We start from the raw sequence: 20,184 nt of genomic DNA, 5'->3' as shown, positions 1-20,184 counted from the left end.
CCCCTCCCAACCTGAGAAAACGAGCTGTTGGCACTCTATGAAGTCATAAGGTGCGGACCCACCCCCATAACGCCTCTGCGGACTAAACGCATGCCCACTCTGAGGTCTCCATGGGATAGTGACAAAAGTAGCCTTTATCAAGAAACATCAATTATCCTTCACATTTGCAATGCCAAAATACAATGACAATTAGCTGTCTTAAAATCCAAGAAAGGTTCTGCCTGACAATTGTGTAAACTACAAGTAAAACTTTTGCATTATTGAACCTAACTGAAAGAATAGTATAGTGGTTAGTGTGCTCCGTAAGCAGCAAGTCCCCGGTTTGAGACCACCTCAGGATTTTTTTCTCCCTTCTTCCCTCTCCTACCCTCCTCCTCCACGATTTTTTTGCGGCACGGAGCCGTTTTGTTTCAAATGTTTATTGAAGAATTGATGGCTTGCATTCAGAGGAGTGCTCAAACGCAGAGTTCCAACAGCAGACTGTGGTATGCTCGCCGGGGGCACAGCAATCACACGGGGAGAGGCAGGGTTTTACTGAACCGGCCGTTTTACTTCCGCGTTAGAAAACTAACCAGCAAAACATATATTATATTTCATTAAAAAAAAAAAAATACATTGCCCTGGTGTCAAAGGTAAGATTTAATCATTATGTGCCTATAGTTTAACTATTGGAAGGGCTTTAAAATACCGTTCAGTAAATATTTGAAACAAAATGGCTCCTTGCTGCAAGAAATTGTGGAGTAGGAGGTGAGGAGAGGGAAGAAGAGAGAGGAAAGAAGAAGAAGGGAAAAAAACAAAACAAAACAAACCTAAGCAGGTCACGAACCGGATACCTGCTTACCACTACACTACTCATTCAGTTAGGTTCAGCAGCGCAAAGGTTCAGCAAACAATCTGGGATTTTAAGACAGCCAATTGTCATTGCACTTTTGGCATTGCAATATAGAAAAGCTCCAAAAAGTTGATTTTTCCACATTGCTATCCCTTTAACTTGTTCGCCTCCTATAGTTGTCCCATAACTTTTGTGTAAAGGCCATTTTCTCCATTCACTTCCTTTAGGTGTCCTAATACCTTTTTGCAACTTCCTGTACATGTCCCACAACTTTTATCCAAGCTCCACATTTTCTTTATTTTGGTGCCCTAATACTTTTGTCCACATTTTCTTCACTTTTTCTACTTCCCGTAAGTGTCCCAATACTTTTGTCAAAACTCCCCTAGGAGGTTGTGAAGGAGAGGAAGAAGAAGAGGAAATGGAGTAAAAGTTTTTTTTTTTCTTTTTTTTTTTTTTTTGTCCTTTTAAGGGTCTCTGGAGAGTATCCATAGCGCTGGAGGAAAAACGAATCTAAATACTTGCCGGAGTGTTCAAACGGCCAACACGGACGTGACCCCGACTACTTAGTGGAATGTTAAGCGAGTGCACCTTGCTGCCCGTCACAGCACTTGTACTTTTTTCGATGTGTCTGCTGCACTTGGACAAGACGCTGAAGAAACTCATCTCTTTTCCTCATGTTTAACATTCAGGACATGTACACAACAACACCGCCAGGAAATAGAACTTTCAATTTTTTTGAAGACTCAGTCAGGGGGAAGATTTGGAGAAATTAAGGTTTCCAGATAGGGCTAGGAGTTCATAGTAGGGTTACACGTTTAGGGTTTGAGGGTTTAAAGGGACACTCATTTAATCATTTTCAACTCTCAGAAGTTCATATTTTCTCTAGAATTAATTTGATAACTTCATTACTTTTCATGTACCTTTAATACATTTTAAAAACACATTTTGCCACTTGCCTGAAAATGACATCATGTGTGCTCAGGGCTCAGGTAACGAGCAATCATGGCTCAGTTTGAGAACCAAACCCACAAAACAAGTGAGCCATGATTGGTCGATTTCTGAGCCCCGACTATCTGTGATGTGTGATGTCATTTTCATCCATCCATCCATCCATTTTCTTGACAGCTTATTCCTCACAAGAGTCGTGGGGGGTGCTGGCGCCTATCTCAGCTGGCTCTGGACACCCTGGACCGGTTGCCAACCAATCGCAGGGCACACAGAGACAAACAACCATCCACATTCACAAGCACACCTAGGGACAATTCAGAGCATCCAATTAACCTGCCATGCGTGTCTTTGGAATGTGGGAGGAGACCGGAGTACCCGGAGTACCTCGGTGTTTGACAAACCTACCTGCAGTAATTAAATCCCCAATTACTTGATACAAAAATTAGGAAAGGTAATGATCATTCAGCTCAAATATTTTCTCCATTCTAGGATTATGGAAATACATATCCCATAATAAAAAACAATATCCCTGTTCACAAGCACCACACTTATACATTATATTCTGTCGAGTAAATTTGACTCTATTTACAGTGCAACCAAATAGACAATTTCAGAGTAATATTTGCACTTGGAAGAGCGTAAAATAAATAATTCAAAATGATGATAATAATAGAGTCAAAATTCGAACTCACGACCTTCAGTTTGAGAGACAGCTGCGCTACATGATCGGCCACGGAGCTCCTGACGTCAGTGATGTGTATTAGTATATCGCTGGTCGGCCGGACTCTTCCTGCAAACGGCAGTCTCGAAGCTGCAGATCGTGAGGTCTTTCCTCAACCCATGAGAGATAGGCTTTTTTCGTTTCTTTGTTTTTTTTTTCCAATTCTTTATTTTATTCTCTTCCAAGTGTAAATAAATAATAGCCTACTCTAAAAATACTGTTGCAAAAACCAGACAAAAACAATACACAAACTTGAAAGTTCAACTTTACTTGTGTAAGTCTAAGTCTAAAGTTTCAAATTGGGATTAGGCTGCTCAATCTTGGCGGCATGATGTTGTTTGTTAACTTTATTGTTCAATACTTCACTCACGGGGCCTTTCCTCAAAGTGACTTTTTCAGGTTTGTGATTGGCTGAAAAGAAGCCCACGCTGTGTAACTCTCTCATCTCTAACCAAAACCAGAGATGCTCACCACCGACACAGTCATGACATTTAAAAAAGATATCAAAGATAAATAGATTGAAACTTTATTCCTCTAATAATAATAATACATGCATTTTTATAAAGGTCAGCCATTTTAATTGTGTGCAATCGAAATGAAGGATGTAGAAATTAATCTTGGTTCTGCACCAATTGTTGCCGCAGGATACATTATTCTTTGTAAAGGCCAAACAGGAGATACAACTCATCTACTGGAACGTTTTTGTCTCCAATAGCAACAAAAAAAAAAAAAAAAAAACATTCATCTATTCTATCATATATAATACACAGCAGCCTGTACTGTAGCTATAGTATTGTATGAATTCAAGTGAAGTTTATTTATATAGCCCTTAATCACTCAGTGTCTCAAAAGAGTCTCAAAGGTCTTCACACACCGACATTTGACACATACAGGACTGTCTCAGAAAATTAGAATATTGTAATAAAGTCCATTATTTTCTGTAATGCAATTAAATAAGCAAAAATATCATACATTCTGGCTTCATTACAAATCAACTGAAATATTGCAAGCCTTTTATTATTTTAATATTGCTGATTATGGCTTAGTGCTTAAGAAAACTCAAATATCCCATCTCAAAATATTAGAATATTTCCTCAGACCAAGTAATTTTTTATTTATTTATTTTTTGCCATAATCAGCAATTTTAAAACAATAAAAGGCTTGCAATATTTCAGTTGATTTGTAATGAATCCAGGATGTATGGTATTTTTGCTTATTTATTCCAGAAAAAAAATGGATTTTATCACAATATTCTAATTTTCTGAGACAGTCCTGTATTAACGTCATAGCTTGCTACTGTGTATCAATCATATCAATTGTAAAATACTGTTTTTATCAGAAGTATCAAGTCAAAATGTATGCAAGTATTGTGATTTATCTTACAAGATCTATCTTGTATCTACTTGTAATGTATCGCAACATCAATGTGTCACATCTTGCATTGTATTGCAATAAGTCACGAGTCTTGAGCCCAGCTGTCTGGAATGCAGCATTTTTGTTCACATTTCCATTTTTTCCCCATTGGCTTAGCACTTAAAAGTTGTCAAAAGTCCCGAAAGAGTTGCAGTCAAGTTGAGTGGGGAAAAAAAAAAATCAGCATTTCAGCGTGTCCATCCCAAGATTCAAAATTAATCTGCCCAGCATTTGAGACTTCTCCAGGCACAATTAACCCACCCCACCCCCCTCCGCAACTCGTCAAGGCAGGCGAGAGGGAATGAGAACCCACAGCTCATTGTCCACTTTTTCTTTTTTGAATAACAAAGAGCCCGGAGGGTCCAGGATGGAGGCGGGGACACTGAATACAGATGAGCTCCATCCATCAGCCCCAACAAACACACACATACACACAAGGTCTTGCACTTTGGCGCTCTTTTACGCCTAAAAAAAAAAAAGTCCCACAGCGCTTTGCTGCGTTTTTGGTGTTCATTCCAATCACGTCGGAATGTTGTTTTGGTGATCGCACTCAGGCAGAAAACATCAATGCACAGCTTCTACCTCAGATACTGCTACCATTACACACTTTCAGCTTGCGTAAATAAAAATAACTACAATATATTACGTATTGTAAACTTATGAGGATAAAGTTGTCATTTTACAAACAAAAGTTTTTCAAGAAAGAACAGACATATTTTCATGATGAAAATCATGATGTAAAATATTACCAAAAAAAAATGTCATCTGAAATCATAGTCAAGAAAAAAGTCAATCTTGTGACCATAACATCGTAATTTTTTTTTTGCTGAATTGTACAAGAATAGGGACAAAAAAAAATTTCTTCTCAAGAATCATTCTCAGTAGATGTGTTCCTGTGCCCAGTTTCCAGTGAGTACACGTAAGAAGGGTTAATGCATCAACAGAGGCCGCGTGAAACAACTCCGATCGCCTTTAGTGCTGAGAGCTAATCTAGCTCTTAGCGTCGGGTACTTCCTCACATCATTTACATTCCCTGAGTGTGGATGGAACAAGCTGATTAAGACTGTTGCATTATTCAACAGGAGCCGCCGTGCATTGGTGTGTGTGCATGCGTGCGTGCGCGTGCATGTGTGTGTGTGTGGCCAAGGCGTTAATTGATTAATTGAAATGCAGAGGCGCTAACAAACAGCCCGAAGGTGAAGACACGACGGTGGAGTGCTCGCCTCCTCGTTTCATTAGCATCGCGTTAGCGCAAAATTAGCGAGCAGAGAGGCAGGGAGAGAAAGAGAGCGGGAGAAAAAAAATGTGCAATTACTGCAACAAGCTACTCACGCTACACACTTACCTACTTACGATACTTCAACAAGCTGCTTACTTTTATTGACTAGTCACTTCATATAGTTACTCTCGTGAATGAGTTTACTTCAATGAGCTACCGCATTTATTTAACTTCAACTCACTTCACTTCAAGATACTTAATAAAACTAGTTAACTACACTTTACCAGATGTAATCTAGATGCTCATATTATACTCACTTCAAATTGTTACATTCTTTCATGTCTTCTTCCTTCTACAAGTCATTTTCTTTAACTTTTCATTTTCATCTTGTCATTTTTTTTTCTACATTTTTCTTCAACTACTGTTATTTACTTCAACAATCTAATTTACTGTTTGCCAACAAGCTAGTAGGGTCATCAAGCTACTTACATCATTTAATTATTTTAACCATCTTATTTTGACAAGCTACTCACTTCAACAAGACTCTTGCTTTACTAGTTAATCTTAATCTACTTACAGTATTTACTTAAAGTAGTTGTTCCATAACTGGTTACTTACTTACTGCTTACTCACTTCATTTGGTCATTTTAATTAGTTACTACTTTTATCATGCCATCAGTGACCTTTTTACAAGCTTCTGACTGACTAACTGACTGACTTGCTATCAAGTTACTACCTTAAAAGTGGGAATTACTTTCACAAGCACCGGTAACTCAATTATTTCCTTTAATTAATTACTCTACTTTCAATAAGCTTCATATTTCAACTAGTTACTTTCGATTACTCATTACAGCTAAAAGAGTGAAGTTATGTTAATGTAAACTACTTCAACTAGTTAGTCTCATTTACAAGCAACTTCTGAAGTAATTTATCTACAAAGTAGTTCTAACAAATTACTTTTCAGTGGTTCTATTAGCAAATAAATTCCTTCACCTACTAACTTGAAGGAATCAGCTACTTCAAGTAGTTACTTTCAGTTACTTATTATAACAAGTAATTTATGTTAAGAAGATACTTTCTTCAGTTAGTTACTTCGTTCTTTACGATCCACTTTAGGTTCCGGTAGTTAGTTAGTTATTTCAAGTAGTTACCTGTACACGTTATATCACTCAAGGAGCTATACATACACTTCAACTAGCTTGTCATCATTACACAGAACAACATAAAAACAAATAGTTTGGATTGAATAATGTGATGAAAACCCATTAAAAAGTGCAATTACTCACTGTCAGCCTTTTGGCTGTTTACTTTTTCGGTGTCCTCCTGCTGTATGTAATTCATGTGAAGAGGACATCCAGTGAGGATTGATTATCTCACACATGCTTCAAATGAACATCATTAGAAAAAAATGGTTCCCGCATTATTTCTCTATTAGTAATCCATTTATTTACCTATTAGCATTCCTTTTATTTCCCTATTAGTCTTCCATTTGTTGTGTTTTTCAGATGTAATTCATCCTTCGCCTTAATGTCTCAGTTACGCGTGGCCCACCATGTTTAAAAATGATCTTCAGGAGAAAAACAACATTTAGAATTTGTCAGCATCACGCCAATGCACTAGCACCAAATGCAAACTGAGAGTGATGAGATTCATCAGCACAACAAAAATCATCATTTTACTGCAGAACGCAGTAAAGGGTTTATCGCATCAATTACGAAAGATGGAATTATGAAAGATGGAAGGGAAAAGCTCACTAGATCATTAGCTAACAAACTAACTAACTGCAATAGTATTGCAGGTTGCCGTTTTTGTCACTATATTTTAACATGTTAAAAAATAAATAAATAAATAAATAAATAAATAAATTACAAGTATGTCGGTATGTGCTGCTTTGAAAACCCCCTTTTTCTTTTATCGCTTAGTTCCTTAGACCTCAATATTAGATTTGGAAAAAGCATATTATGTTGTTTTAATTCTTTACTTAAATTAATGTAATTAATTATTTAATTAAAAATATATATGCAAATTTCCTCCTGTGAACATCATTAAGCGTATAATTTATACATGTATTTAAGGCAAGTTATAAAATAAATTTAATTTAATAAATCATGCTGTTTCGACCAAGTACTGTCAAATGTTGTCCAATTTCTATGCTGTAAATGTATAGGATCGTATGCCGAGAAACATTTCTTGGGAGGAGCAATATGGCGGCCTCACGACTTCAAAAGTCTTGGCCCATCGCCTATCCAGTCATATATTCAGATCAGTAGCACTATCTGAGGTGCCATCTTTGATCGTTAACTACAGCAACAACTTGAGGACAAAACACGTATTGAAGTCCACACAATCTGCGTTTTCACATAATATGTAAAACACATATAATATGCAATTTCCGTTTCCGTCGCCTTCTTGCTCCAGGAAGGAAAGGAAGGAAGAAAGGATGGACGGATGGGCAGAATAAGAATTTATTACACGTTTATTTTGAAATACAACTCATGACTTTGTATTCAATATAAAAATACAGGGGCATGGTGTATGCTGCTGCATTACATCCATGTAATATGCCAGTCGCTACCTTCCTCTTCTTCTGCTTCAAGACAATGAATCCAGAGAGCAGATGGCAGCCCACACACAAAAACACACGCGCACGCACGCCCACACCCGCCACCCACACACCCACGCACGCACGCACATGCACACACATCGTAGTAAGTCAGTGAGGGATAAAATGGGAAAAATAATAGAAGCTGTCACTCGGGTTGTGAGGAACAACTGTTGGAATGCCACTGGGCACAAAATAATAAATACATGAAAAAACGTATTGGGGCACATGCAACTTAAGTCAATAAATGAACATCCACCAAGGCAAAAAAAAAAAAAAAAAGTAACTTTTTCAGGATGATAGTTGTCTGTTGTTGCTAGGAATAATTCATAGACCTGAAGCATAGTTGACCCATAATACCCTACTTGAGCCTGGCGGCACATAATAGCACATAATAACCCAAAAACACTTATATAATTTTGGAAATGTGTAATAAATATAAAAAGCCAGAGTTTTCCAAAATATTGTTTTTAATGTGACAAAATGCCAAATCCCAATGACAACTCACAAGCCAAAAATATGCTTTTAGTCAGTTATTGCTAGGCAGTTAAAACCCCTTAAAATTCGGATGGTCTCTGGCGGGCAAACATTCTTAAATTTTTTTTATAAACTATGCCGATACTCTAAATGGTTCAGGAACAGCTTCAAACTTACTTTGAATGCAACTTTTTTTTAAAGCATTTTCGGCAAAATTGCTCGTATGATAAGGGGTTAATAGGGGTCAGGTGGCTCCATTCTTTACTAGTCTGTATTAAATATAGAATTAATATTGGCCACAGTTTTCCAAAAAGCAGTTTTTCGAACCAAAGTGGGACATTTTTCTTGAACAAAATAAATTACATTAAGTGATATAGTTGGTGTTCAGCAGAATTCAAAGTCTCACCCAGAGTTGCACTAAAAGAATTTAAAAAAATAAAATAAAAATAAATTTAAACTACAACTCAATCAGATCTCGATGCACGTTTGTAGTTACAAATGGTTATGTGACGTTCAAATGCCCCTGTGGGCCAATGAAAACAGATTTCACAAAGAGAAAGACAATAGACATGTTTTTCCCGATGAAAACATGATGAATAGCCGGCGGCAAAGTCTTGGAGGTCGTTCCTCTTATCTGGATCATGCCCCTGTCCGGTGGAAACGTTTCCACCACCGTCACTACCCGACTGATAATAAAATCTCAGCCTTAATAAATCCCCATTCATCCCTCTCGACCTTGACTTTCGCCTTTCATGGCCGTGCTTATTTCCATAAGTGAATCGGAAGAGGAAATATGAGCACAAAGCAAACAGGCTCCAGTGCCACTATGTTGTTTTGTTCAGTTGAAGGACGCTTGATGATGAGCTGCGAAGTTTAATGGAGGGGAGCTAATGTTCCCCTCAAGCTTCCTCGGTTTAAACAAGCAACTCCTTTAAGAGGAGCTTGACTTTCTGCCTTGAGCGTGCCGGTAATTACTCTCGAGTGCAGGGGGAAAAAACATGGCTCCAGGACGCCGTCATTCTTCCACCGTTCCAAAAGAGGTGCTAACGCTAACAGTAGAGGTTACTTCGGAGCTACAACATCATGGGTCTTTAAGACTTAAGCTTTCAAGGGTTTACCCATACATTTAAGTGACTTCCAAAATTAGCTGGGTGGTGCCCCCTAGGACGTTATTAAAATTCATGACCCTGAGGCTGGATGATGCAACAGAGTGTTGATTAACTCCGCCTTGCACCTGCAAGTCTCCAGTTTGACAGACAAGTCAGCGGCATTTTCCTCCTAATTCTTTCCTCCTTGTTTATCACTGGGACCGAAAGACAAAAGGAATTTGGGTCCATGAAGTTGTTTTCAGTTCAAGTTGAAGCCTCTAAAAAGCCTCCGTCCATCCGAGTCACTACAGATGGCCCTTCTCAGTCCGTGTATTTTTTCTTGGCTTTGCGTCATAAAGCACTCGCCAAGGCAACGACGGTTTTGCCCACCTCTGCAAATGTGGACCTGTTCCAGTTGAACTGAAGTACGTTTGATCACGTTAAACACAATTACGTCTAACATATCTTGTGCCTGGATAGCTCAGTGGTATGGTCACCAACTTTGGTTAGCTGGTATTGTGGATTGAATCCCAGCCAGGGTTAATCTTTTGGGACTCAACTTTAAAGGAACCGCAACATGAAAAATCAACTTTTTTGAGCTTTTAGCCATGTTAAAATGCTAATTCCTCACCAAATATATGACGGAAATGGTGTTTTCCTCTATTTGCTCCTCTATGAGAAATTCTTGGTCATTCTGTTCTCCAAGCACCATCTCCTCCCAACCTGAGAAAACGAGCTGTTGTACATTTTGACGTCTCTTTGACCGAAACCCAGACTAAACTCTTGAGTAGTCACAGATACGATACCATATACCAAGAAAAATAGATAATTTTAAAGAAAGACCTAAATATTCCAATATAGTATTTTTCCTTGGAAAAAAAATGAAATTAATGCCAATTTTCTATTCCTCAAATTTCCAATCTCTAGCTCCTGATCATAAAACGACCACAAGAGGGTGGCCGATACTGATACTGAAACCTGGTATCTGTTCTTGCCCATCCCTACTTTTATGCATTTTCTTTTTGGAACTTTTATCTATGTTAAAATTAATTCCTAATTCCTCACCAAACACATGACGGAAGTGGTGTTTACCTCCATTGGCCCCTCTCTGAGAAATTCTAGGTCATTCTGCTCTCCAAGCACCAGCCCCTCCCAACCTGAGAAAACGAGCGAGTGCTCACTTTATGACATCTTCAAGTGCGGACCCACCCCCGCACTGCCTCTGCGGGCTAAAAACATGCCCACTTTCTCTGAGACCTCCATGGGATAGTGAAAAAAGTAGCCTTTATCAGTGAACATTCTGTTCAAATGAATTCAAAGCAATCAATTATCCTTCATATTTGCAATGTCAAAGTGCAATGACAATTGGCTTAAAATGTGGTCTGGCTGACACTTGCGTAAACTACAAGTAAAACGTTTGCAGTGTTGAACCTAATTGAATGAATAGTGTAGTGGTTAGTGTGCTTACTCTGTAAGCAGCAAGTCCCTGGTTTGAAACCAGCCCAGTCCCCCCCCCCCCCCTCCTTCTTTCCTTTCTCTTCATCTCTCTCCTCCCCTCCTCCGCCATGATTTCTTGCGGCAAGGAGCCGTTTAGTTTCAAATGTTTATTGAAGAATTGGTTTGAGTCAAGTTGTCTGGTGTACCCAGAGGAGTGCTCAAACGCAGAGTTCCAACAGCAGACTGCAGTCGGCTCACTGTGGGCGCGGCAGTCACTCAGGGAGAGGCGGGGTTTTACTGAACCGGACGTTTTACTTCCACGTTACAAAATTAACCAGCAAAACACCTAATATTTCATTTAAAAAATTACATTGCTGTGGTGTCAAAGGTAAGATTTTATATACCTATAGTTAACTTTTGGAGGGGCTCAAAATACCATGGTGTAATCCCTTTAAGAGTGTCTGGGAAGAATTCACTGTCTTACTCCTGTAGCGTTAATTTAACTCTGCATAGGGAGTTAAAAAAATGTAGTCTCTCCCAGTGTGAAATATTTAACTATTTCAAAAGAGTTGGATACCTCTGAAAGGTGTGGAGCTATATAAAGACATTTTGGTAGACATGTTTATCACAAGTAGATCCCCAACAAAGTAAAAATGCAAAGGTAGTCTTCTAAATTGGTTCGAAGCAGGCCCAGTTTGAAGACCTAAAAATGAAATTCTAGAGATAACTCAGACCACTAATATTATTTGAAAGTTTAGCTCTTGAAGCCAGGTTCACTTAGCAACATGAAATTTGGTAGATATTTCTTATTTATCATGAGTAGAACTGCAGAAAAGTCTCAAAAACTCACATAAAAAATATAAAAAAAGAGGCTTCCAAAGCAAGCAAGGTTTGAAGATTTGAACACGAATATTCTAGTGATAACTCAAATCATTAGTATTCAGTGAAAATGCAGTCCTTGAAGCAAGTTTAACTTAGCAACATAACATTTGTTTGACATGTCTATCATGAGTACAGTAGACACACAAAAAGCCTCAAGAAGCTACGCCTGAAAAGTCTGCCATTTTTGTTTGAAGCGACAGAAGTTGTGTTTCACCAGCTTCTGCCTTTTAAACAGTCGCAGTGGCTCAACAGCTCCCCACTATCAGATAAAGATTGTGTGTTTCGGTTTTCAGTGCATTACTTTGTTGTTATTAGCATTACGATTCCCAGTCTTCTTGATTTGTTTTGACAGTTGGCACCTATTTGAAACCTAATCATAGAGGACTTAGCTCTCATTTAGCGTTAGCGTTCCATCATTAGCTTGACGTCTTTGCGTCGTAGAGGATTATCACTTTGAATTTCACACCAACAAGCAAACAGCTTTTAACCTTAACAGCAGGCGGCGGTCATTCGCCATCGTTCGTCACCTCAGGCGGTGAAGGAACGCCGCCGCTTGAGTTCTGCCATTAAAATCCCAAATGGAAATAAGAGGGGAACTCCGGAGGAAGCAGTGAGCACGCTAGCGGGTGAGCTTGTGACCGTCGGCATGCAAATGAGCGCAGCGTGCGGTGCCATTATCTGTCATTAGGCTGCGATTAAAGTCGTTTGCTCTTGTCGGGGAGATCTGTGGCATGGAGATGAAATGCAGACAGAAAGGGAGATCATACGTGATGTTGATAATACACGGCAGAGGGAGTGTGTGCGAGTGCGTGTATGTGCCTGTGTGCGAATGACCTAACCGATCAAAAGCTTTTGGTTCCAACCTGGGCACACGTACAAATAATCCTTCACAAGCACTCAGCTGTGAGATGTGATCACGTCATGATTTCTCTCACACGTTATCTGTTTTGTCCAGAGCAACAAATCTGCTAATTTTCAAATCAAAGTTTCCCATAAAATATCAGTTGACCGAAATATCGACCAACCCGATACTGAACTCGGTTTCTAGGTGAAAATATAAATTATTTAAATATTCACTCAGAACTGTTGATTGTCTTCACTTTTCACTGCTTTGTATGCATCCTGACACTGTTATCAAATTAGCCCATTAGCGTCACATAAAGCGATACTTAAACATCAATACTCTGATACCAGCCTTGCCTTTACCGTAATCAATTCCCAGGACAAAATACCAATATTGAAATAGCTTTACTGAGATAGTACCCTTCCCGATAATAGAATCAATTCCCAGCAGAAAATATGGCTACTACTATACCAGCTCTTCCAATACTGGAATGCAAAATTAGCAACACATAGCGTTACGGTATATCAGTGGTAAAAAGCACTTCACCTTGTCGTTACTGTAACCTGATTATATTGATGTTAGCATTTTAACATGAGCATTTCCAGACTGCTTCTGACTTATTTATCATCATGAGGCCTGAGGTCACAATTTTGTGCATTAGCTTCCCACCTCCGTGTTGGGTTATTTTAGAAGCTCCCCGATAGCATTGCAGTACTAAGGAAAGGCCAATAGAGACATGAGCTGTGACAACATCATCATCACCTTCATCACTATATCCATAATCCTTGTGTTCATATATGGATCACAATGTGTTATAATCACAGGAATTACACAACTTTGTGTGGAATTCCATCAACATCATCTGCTGTCTGAAAGCCAAACAAATGCTACATGGACAAAGTGTGGGCAAACAATCAATCAGTTCATCAGTCAATCAGAGCCTGGTGCTCGCTTTCTCCTCGTCCCTCTCATGCAACAGTAAAATTCCAGTTCTTGGATTCAACAAGTCTGAATCCCAAACTGGAATCGACTTCCAGGAAGGAGAAAAAAAACAAACAAACATTGATACTGAAGCATTGATGCTCAGACGGATGGATTAAACCTTCCAAATACTGGAATTTATTCCCAGGTGAAAATATTGAGACTGAAGTACCCGATCGGTACCAATAACAGCCCTTCTAATGTTGGAATTAATTTCCAGGACAAAATATCAACATTTGAAACTCATGTTTTCGCACGTTTTTTTTTTTTGTTGTAAGTTTTTTTTTCCATAATAAAGAATAAAGTGTAATTACACATCTACTACAGTAGGTGGCAGTGGTGCTCCCATTGTCGGAGAGTGTGCAAGGTGCATTAAGTCCTCGGCAGAGGTGTCGGAACTTGTAGTGGAGGGTTTCAGTCTCGCTGGAAGGGTTGGAGGCTGGGAATGGTGGGAAGAACATTTTGATTCACTGAAACCAAATTTCTTCATCCCCAGGAGAGCATATCAGTGCTCTGACCAAGCTTCTCAATACTGGAATTGATCCCCAGGAGAACATATCAATACTCCAAAAAATAAAAAAGAAAGAAATCAACAAAGCTCGCTTTACCAAACAGATTTCCCAGTAGAAAATGACAATACTCTGATTCCAGACTTCCCAAATTAAAACATGTATTCGCAGGGGAAAATATTAATACTAGAATAATGATAATACTCTAATACTGGTCTTAATACTTGACCTGAGCCTTCCTAATACCAGAATCCATTCTCAGATAAAATATAAATACTGGCATATCCATACTCCGATACCAGTGGTTCCCAGACTGGAATCAATGGCAAGATATTGATAATCAAACTGTGGTCTTGCGGAACCTGGCATCCAGAAGTAAGATCGACTTCGAACTTGACAAAAACATCTTCTGCTTGACAGAAGAATGTGTTATTCATCACGTATTGTTCTAAATGTGTCATTTTGGTTCATTTATCAGCCTGGAGGCAGACAGAAAATCATAACTTTTTGCTGCATTTTTGTCAAATGAAGCACGCGCTCTGTGAAGAAAAGTTTTTGCTGTCTTTGTCGCCCCCTAGCGGCCGCGGAAGTGGCACGTGCCCTCAAAAACAGCCTTTATGTGTTTTGTCTTCCTCCAGAGCGCACACACATAGAAATGATGAACAAGAAGATGAAACAGATGGAGAAGGAGGAAGAGGAGGAGGAGGAGGCTGACGACACATTTTCACACTCAGGATGAAGAAGAGGAGACATCAAATGTACCCCCAGGGGAAAAGAAGAAAAGGAAGAGAGAACAAATGACGTCCTAGATGCCTTCAACTTTTTTTTGCATCTTGACGAGCTACCTTCTGACCCTCTTGAGGATGACTCACTGCATGCACGAAGAGTAAAGATGAGTAGATAAAATGTATCCTCATCATCGTCGCACTTTATAGATGAAAAGATTAAAAAGCATCTATTTTCTCTCTATTAAAGATCCAAGACATGAGCTTCAAGGTTCTTATTTGCATATCAAACATCAAAGAAAGGAGCAAGTCTAACATTTTAATTGCAACTTTTCCCACTCGCGTTCCATTTTTAACACGCTTTCATGCTTATTTGCGCATACAAAATGGACCAAAAAAAGCACGCAGGCACAAGTTTGCCACACTGAAGGAGCACCGCGAAGTGGACCGAGCCTCGCAGCTGGCGCACACCGGCCCAGAGAGCTCCGCAGCCGGCCGCGCTCCGCTGCGTCTCTCCCGTCCTCCACCGGAGGGCAAGAAAGAGAAAGAAAAAGTGCAGAGATGAAAGCAATGAGCACGCTCACCTTGCGCTCGAGTCCCGGCACACAACAGCAGCCAGAGCGCAAACAAACAAATCCAAACGCATCTGCTTCGAGGTGAATCCATCGTGATGACAGGATGAGGAGGATGGTGCCTTCTCCTCTTTGCCTTTTCTTCTTCTTCTCTTCTGGTGGTGCAAGTGTGCTCTGAAGGAGGAGATGTGAGGGACAGCCAGAGAGAGAGGGGGATGAGGGAGGGAGGGGTAGAAGAGAGCAGAGAGAGAGAGAGAGAGAGAGAGAGCAAGCAGTGAGTTAACGAGAGGAGAGAGAAAGAGACCCAAGGCATAAAGAGAAGATATGGGAAGATGGGGAAAGAGGAAATGAAAGGGGGAATGAGAATAAAGGTGGGAGAGGCAGTCGGGGGAATGAAGGGTGGAAGGGGTAAGAAAGTCGGGGAGAGAGAAGATGAGACAGGAGAGATGGAAGGAAGGAAGGAGGGGGATGATATGAAGGTAGGGGAGAAGGATGAGAGGGACAGAAAGAAGAAGAGAGAGAGAGAGAGAGAGAGAGAGAGAGAGAGAGAGAGAGAGAGAGAGAGAGAGAGAGAGAGAGAGAGAGAGAGAGAGAGAGAGAAGAGAGAGAGAGGACACCAAATATGAACCTCATACTGGACAGATGGACAAAGCTGAATTGCTGAATTGAGTTTTAGTTTTGGTCAGGGCAGAGCATGGCAGCAAACACGAACCCTGAAGCCAACTGGCCTCAGGAGCAACATGTAATTTGCTAGCCACGTCTATCAAAAGTAGACCCACAAAAAAAGCCAACCTCGAAAAGATACAAGAGTCTGCCATCTTGGTTCCAAGTGGCTGTTTAAATTTAGAAATTTTGTTTCATGTTTTGGCTTGTTTCCACTTGTTTGCTTTTCGTCTCCACCCGTTCTCATGAGCCCTGTTCCTTGTTAACCTGTCAACCAATCAGCTCCCTTCACCTCTCGTGTTTTGTCCAGGTGTGCCTCATTGTCTTGTTAATTTGTCTTTGTCTTTGTAATTTGTTCAAGGAAGGTTGGAAATCGGAATTATCCCACTTGGATTTTCCCATATCTGACCTGAAAGCGTTTGAGGTGAAAATAAACAACCAAAATGGCGGATAGTGATAAATTGTTTTATTTGGGTCCTCAAAACACGTTTTGAACTCCAGCAAACTTGCCTTCTCGCAATAAATCAAATAGAATAGGAACAATGATGAATGAGGTAAATATTATGTATTTATTTATCTTATTTCATAAGCATTCAATACATTTCAGGAGTTCACTGTATAAATTTCATGCAGGGACATAGCAGCATACTGTCACGTACATTGTGTTACCTGAAGTTGTGTCGAATATTTATGAATGAAGCGATCTAATTTTATACTCAAGTAAATTGTGTTTTACCATTCACTATCTGTGTTTACACAGTGGTCACCATTGTAGAGTGACGTCACATTGAAGTCAGTCCCTTTTCTCCCAGACTTGTGTTCCTGGTATGAAGTCGGAAACGTCCGACTTCCCACTTTCCTCGAATGCAGCATTAGTCCTCACGGTTTGTTCAGTCTTTCTCCGCAAATGTGTTTCTAATGTGGCGGCTTCTACTAACTGGCCATTTCCAGGGATCCTTTAAAGATGTTACTTCTTGAAATTTTGTCTGATTGCTACCAAATTGGCACCACGTATACGATACAGATGGACCACACTCAATTACTACATTTAGATGCCCCTGATAATTAACTAAAAAAAGATTCAATCTACCAACCCTTTTAAACATGCTTCACAGACATTTAACAGCCAGCAAACAGGAATACATTTGATGGTGAGCTTTTCATGCTTCATGCAATTTACTTTAGCATCTGCTTGGTCAAATTAAGGGTTTAGAGTCCCCTTCTGCTTTTAAAATCACTGCTTTAGAAGAATAAACAGCTGAAAGTCAATCCAAAGACTTTTGTTTGTTTGTGTGGTGGGGAGGGGAGGGGAAAAAAACAAATGATTATTTTTCTTCCTTCCACAGCTGAGGAATGTTTGTGCACTGGCTGTCTGATTGCAAAAAGGAATCGTTTCGATCTTAACAGTCAGTCAGAGTGCAAATGTGTCCGAGGGGCTCGATGAAGATGCTCGGCTTTATCTGAGCTGACGCGTCAGCAGCCTCCAAAGTGGACCGAACGTCTGCGCCGCGATAAGCTGTCGATGTTTTATCCGCGCTGCACTCTTAGCATTTTATCTGGGATCAGACGCCGCTAAGACTGTTTTTTGTCCGTCCAAAAATCCCTCAGTGTGCAGATTCTTCCTTTTATGTGAATGGAAGTACCACTGCGGATACTTGCTGCGTGTGATAATGATTCAGATGATGAGTGTTAGTCAATTTAACAAGGGACTTGCTTTGTTTTGGTGGGGAATCGGGGATCAAACTTCTTATTCACTTACCAAACTTTTTAACATGCTGCACGTATAACTTGAACTGAAATGTTTCATAAATTAGCATCAACAATCTGTATACTTTATAAGTTTCAAATATAAAATCAATCAACCTCAATGTCAAGTTTGTCTTTAAGTATCCCCAGAAATGGTCAAAATTACCGTAAAGGTAGCGTCTCACCGAGCCTGCAAGTGTTTGCGAACGTAGCAAATGTTGGTGTTTCGTCAGGGCTCGTTAAAGGTTGAAAACGTACGCAAAGGCATTGGCAAACAGTTTTAGTGTTCGTAAACAGTTCTTATTTTCGGCAAGAAATTTTAAACATGTTCTGTTTGGTACGTTCGCAAACAGCCTTCGCCGTTCAGTGAGATTCTACCTTAAAATGAATGGTCGCTTCAAACCAGAATGGCAGACCTGCGTCTTTTTGGACATGGATTCTTGAGAATTTTTTGTGGGTCTATTCATGATAAACATGTCGACCAAATTTCATATTGTTGAATGAAACTAGCTTAAGGGCTGAATTTTCTAAAATGTGTTCAACCATTGAGCTTGGTGTTTTATGGCACGTCAAAATGGCAGACTTTCTGTGTTTTATCCAGCATGATTTCTTGAGACTTTTTGTGGGTCACCTCATTATAGGCATGCCTTCCAAATTTCAGGTTATTACTGCAGGGGCTGAATTTTTTGAAAAACTCATGAGCTTAGCTATTAGATTAATGTTTTATGACATGTCATCAAATGACCACATTTCACCTACATATGACAAAACTGAAACATTTCACTTTTTTTTTTTGCCATTAATCAGTCTACTTTAAGTGCCATTTTTCAAATTTGGTAGCAATAATGGTCCAAAAATAAATGTAATTTAAAAATCTTCAAAGTGCGAATAAATCAGACTTCTCTCAACTGAGGTTCTGGATCATGTTTTGCTGTCATTTGTTTGTCTTCCTATAGAACTCTGCCTAGCAACAAGTGACCACATTGTGTAGATCAACATTGCTGTTAAATTGCTTGCAAACTGCAACTATTTTTTTAAAATAATTTTGTCCTTTTTTTATTTATTTTTTTATTTTTTCTATTTTTATTTTTTCCTTTTTGGAAAGGGGGTCAGAATTTTTTTAAAACGTGATTTATCCCAAGACTGGTACATTTGTATTTTATTTTTTTCCCCACATTGCTATTAACAACAAAGTAAAAATAACATTAGATAAATACTAAAATAAATACATTCTGCTTTAACATAGTAAACATTATTTTTGGGATTTTATTCTTTTAGATTTTTGGGTGGATTTCGTTTTGTTTGTTTTTTAATTTAATTGTCAATATTTCAGTGTATGGTTTACGCCAAGAATGGTATGTTTTAATTTTAGTTGTATTTTTGATGCCTCTATACCATTTTTTCCCCCTTCATATAAGTATTCATGGTAGTACATTTGGTAGCAATTGAATAAAAAAAAATTTGGAGTTGTATGCGTTGGGAAATTACGGACAAACCAAAATGGATTATAGAAACAGTATGTTCTGTGTGTGTGTGTGTGTGGGGGGGGGGATTCAATTTTCCAAATCGCATCTAATTAGACTTCCTCTTTCTGTACAACTCTGCCTGCCTGGCAACAAGTTACCAAAAATTACCAGTTTTGTATTGTTCCACTTTACTTAAATAGCTTTAAATCTGATTAACTTTTAACTTTTCTTTTTTAATCATTATTTGTCTATTTGCTTTTCTGTCTTTCTTTTTTAATCCGGATGAGTACAAATGTTTACTGGTAAATTATTTTATTTTTTTCCTTTTGGATGCCCTACCTCCCTATGTGACCCATCACAGCTGTCAGTCAGTCTATCCATTTGCTTGTCAGTGTGTCCATCTCCCGTCAGCCTCTCGCTTCTCGCATGTCCCTTCGCTGCCATCAGTTTCCTCCCGGCTGGGTTACTTCCCGTCACAGCTGACAAGCGCCTCATCCCCTTTGCCATCTACAAACATCCATCAGCAAGGAAGAGGAGGAGTAGGAGGACGAGGTGTTGATGTCTTTCAGACGACGGCAACAAAGCCCGATGGTCTGACCTCAATCTGGCACCATACCCGCAACATTCTGCTTCCATTACAAACACAACGGGAGGTGGGGAAAGGTATCACCATGAGCCAGGAAATCATTCCATTTGTGTGCAGACCAACCCCATTCTTCTATGTAGGTTTTCAGATTATTATTATTATTTTTTTATTACAGCATTTTATAATGTTTCAGTGTTAGCAGGATTATGTTAAAGCTGGTGAGGCAAATTTTCACAAACTCTCGTAAAACCAAACAAAACGTCATTTTGGTAAGACTCAGGACAAGGTGCAGATCCAGTCCAAGTGCCAAAAGTGCCAAGTGATGGTTGTCTTTTGTTGTAGTTCAATGCTGTTTTGGGGGCGTAGGATATTTTGTGGACCCGTAGAGGAGCTACAATACATAATTTACATAAAAAAATAAAATAATAATAATAAAGCTTTCCTGGCTACTCAAACAGCTTGGATTTCCGTAT

The 20,184-nt window shown here is 39.3% G+C and overlaps 1 protein-coding gene across 1 annotated transcript in view; it reads right to left on the bottom strand.

Moving 5' to 3' along the window:
• LOC144021123 (contactin-associated protein-like 4) overlaps positions 1-19,584 on the bottom strand; it is a 96,289-nt gene extending 76,705 nt beyond the window's left edge. Inside the window, exons 1-2 of the mRNA XM_077525167.1 lie at positions 19,465-19,584; positions 15,263-15,424 (exon numbers count right to left, since the gene is read on the bottom strand). Of these exons, the coding sequence (XP_077381293.1) occupies positions 15,263-15,344 (82 nt within the window). The 5' untranslated portion in view covers positions 15,345-15,424; positions 19,465-19,584. The remainder of the gene's footprint in view (positions 1-15,262; positions 15,425-19,464) is intronic.
• Between the last annotated feature and the right edge of the window lie 600 nt (positions 19,585-20,184).

This window comes from Festucalex cinctus, chromosome 1 (assembly GCF_051991245.1).
Source record: "Festucalex cinctus isolate MCC-2025b chromosome 1, RoL_Fcin_1.0, whole genome shotgun sequence".
In the NCBI taxonomy this organism is placed as follows: Eukaryota; Metazoa; Chordata; class Actinopteri; order Syngnathiformes; family Syngnathidae; genus Festucalex; species Festucalex cinctus.
Note: the sequence above shows the minus strand (reverse complement) of the source record. Positions and strands in the feature narration are given on the sequence as shown.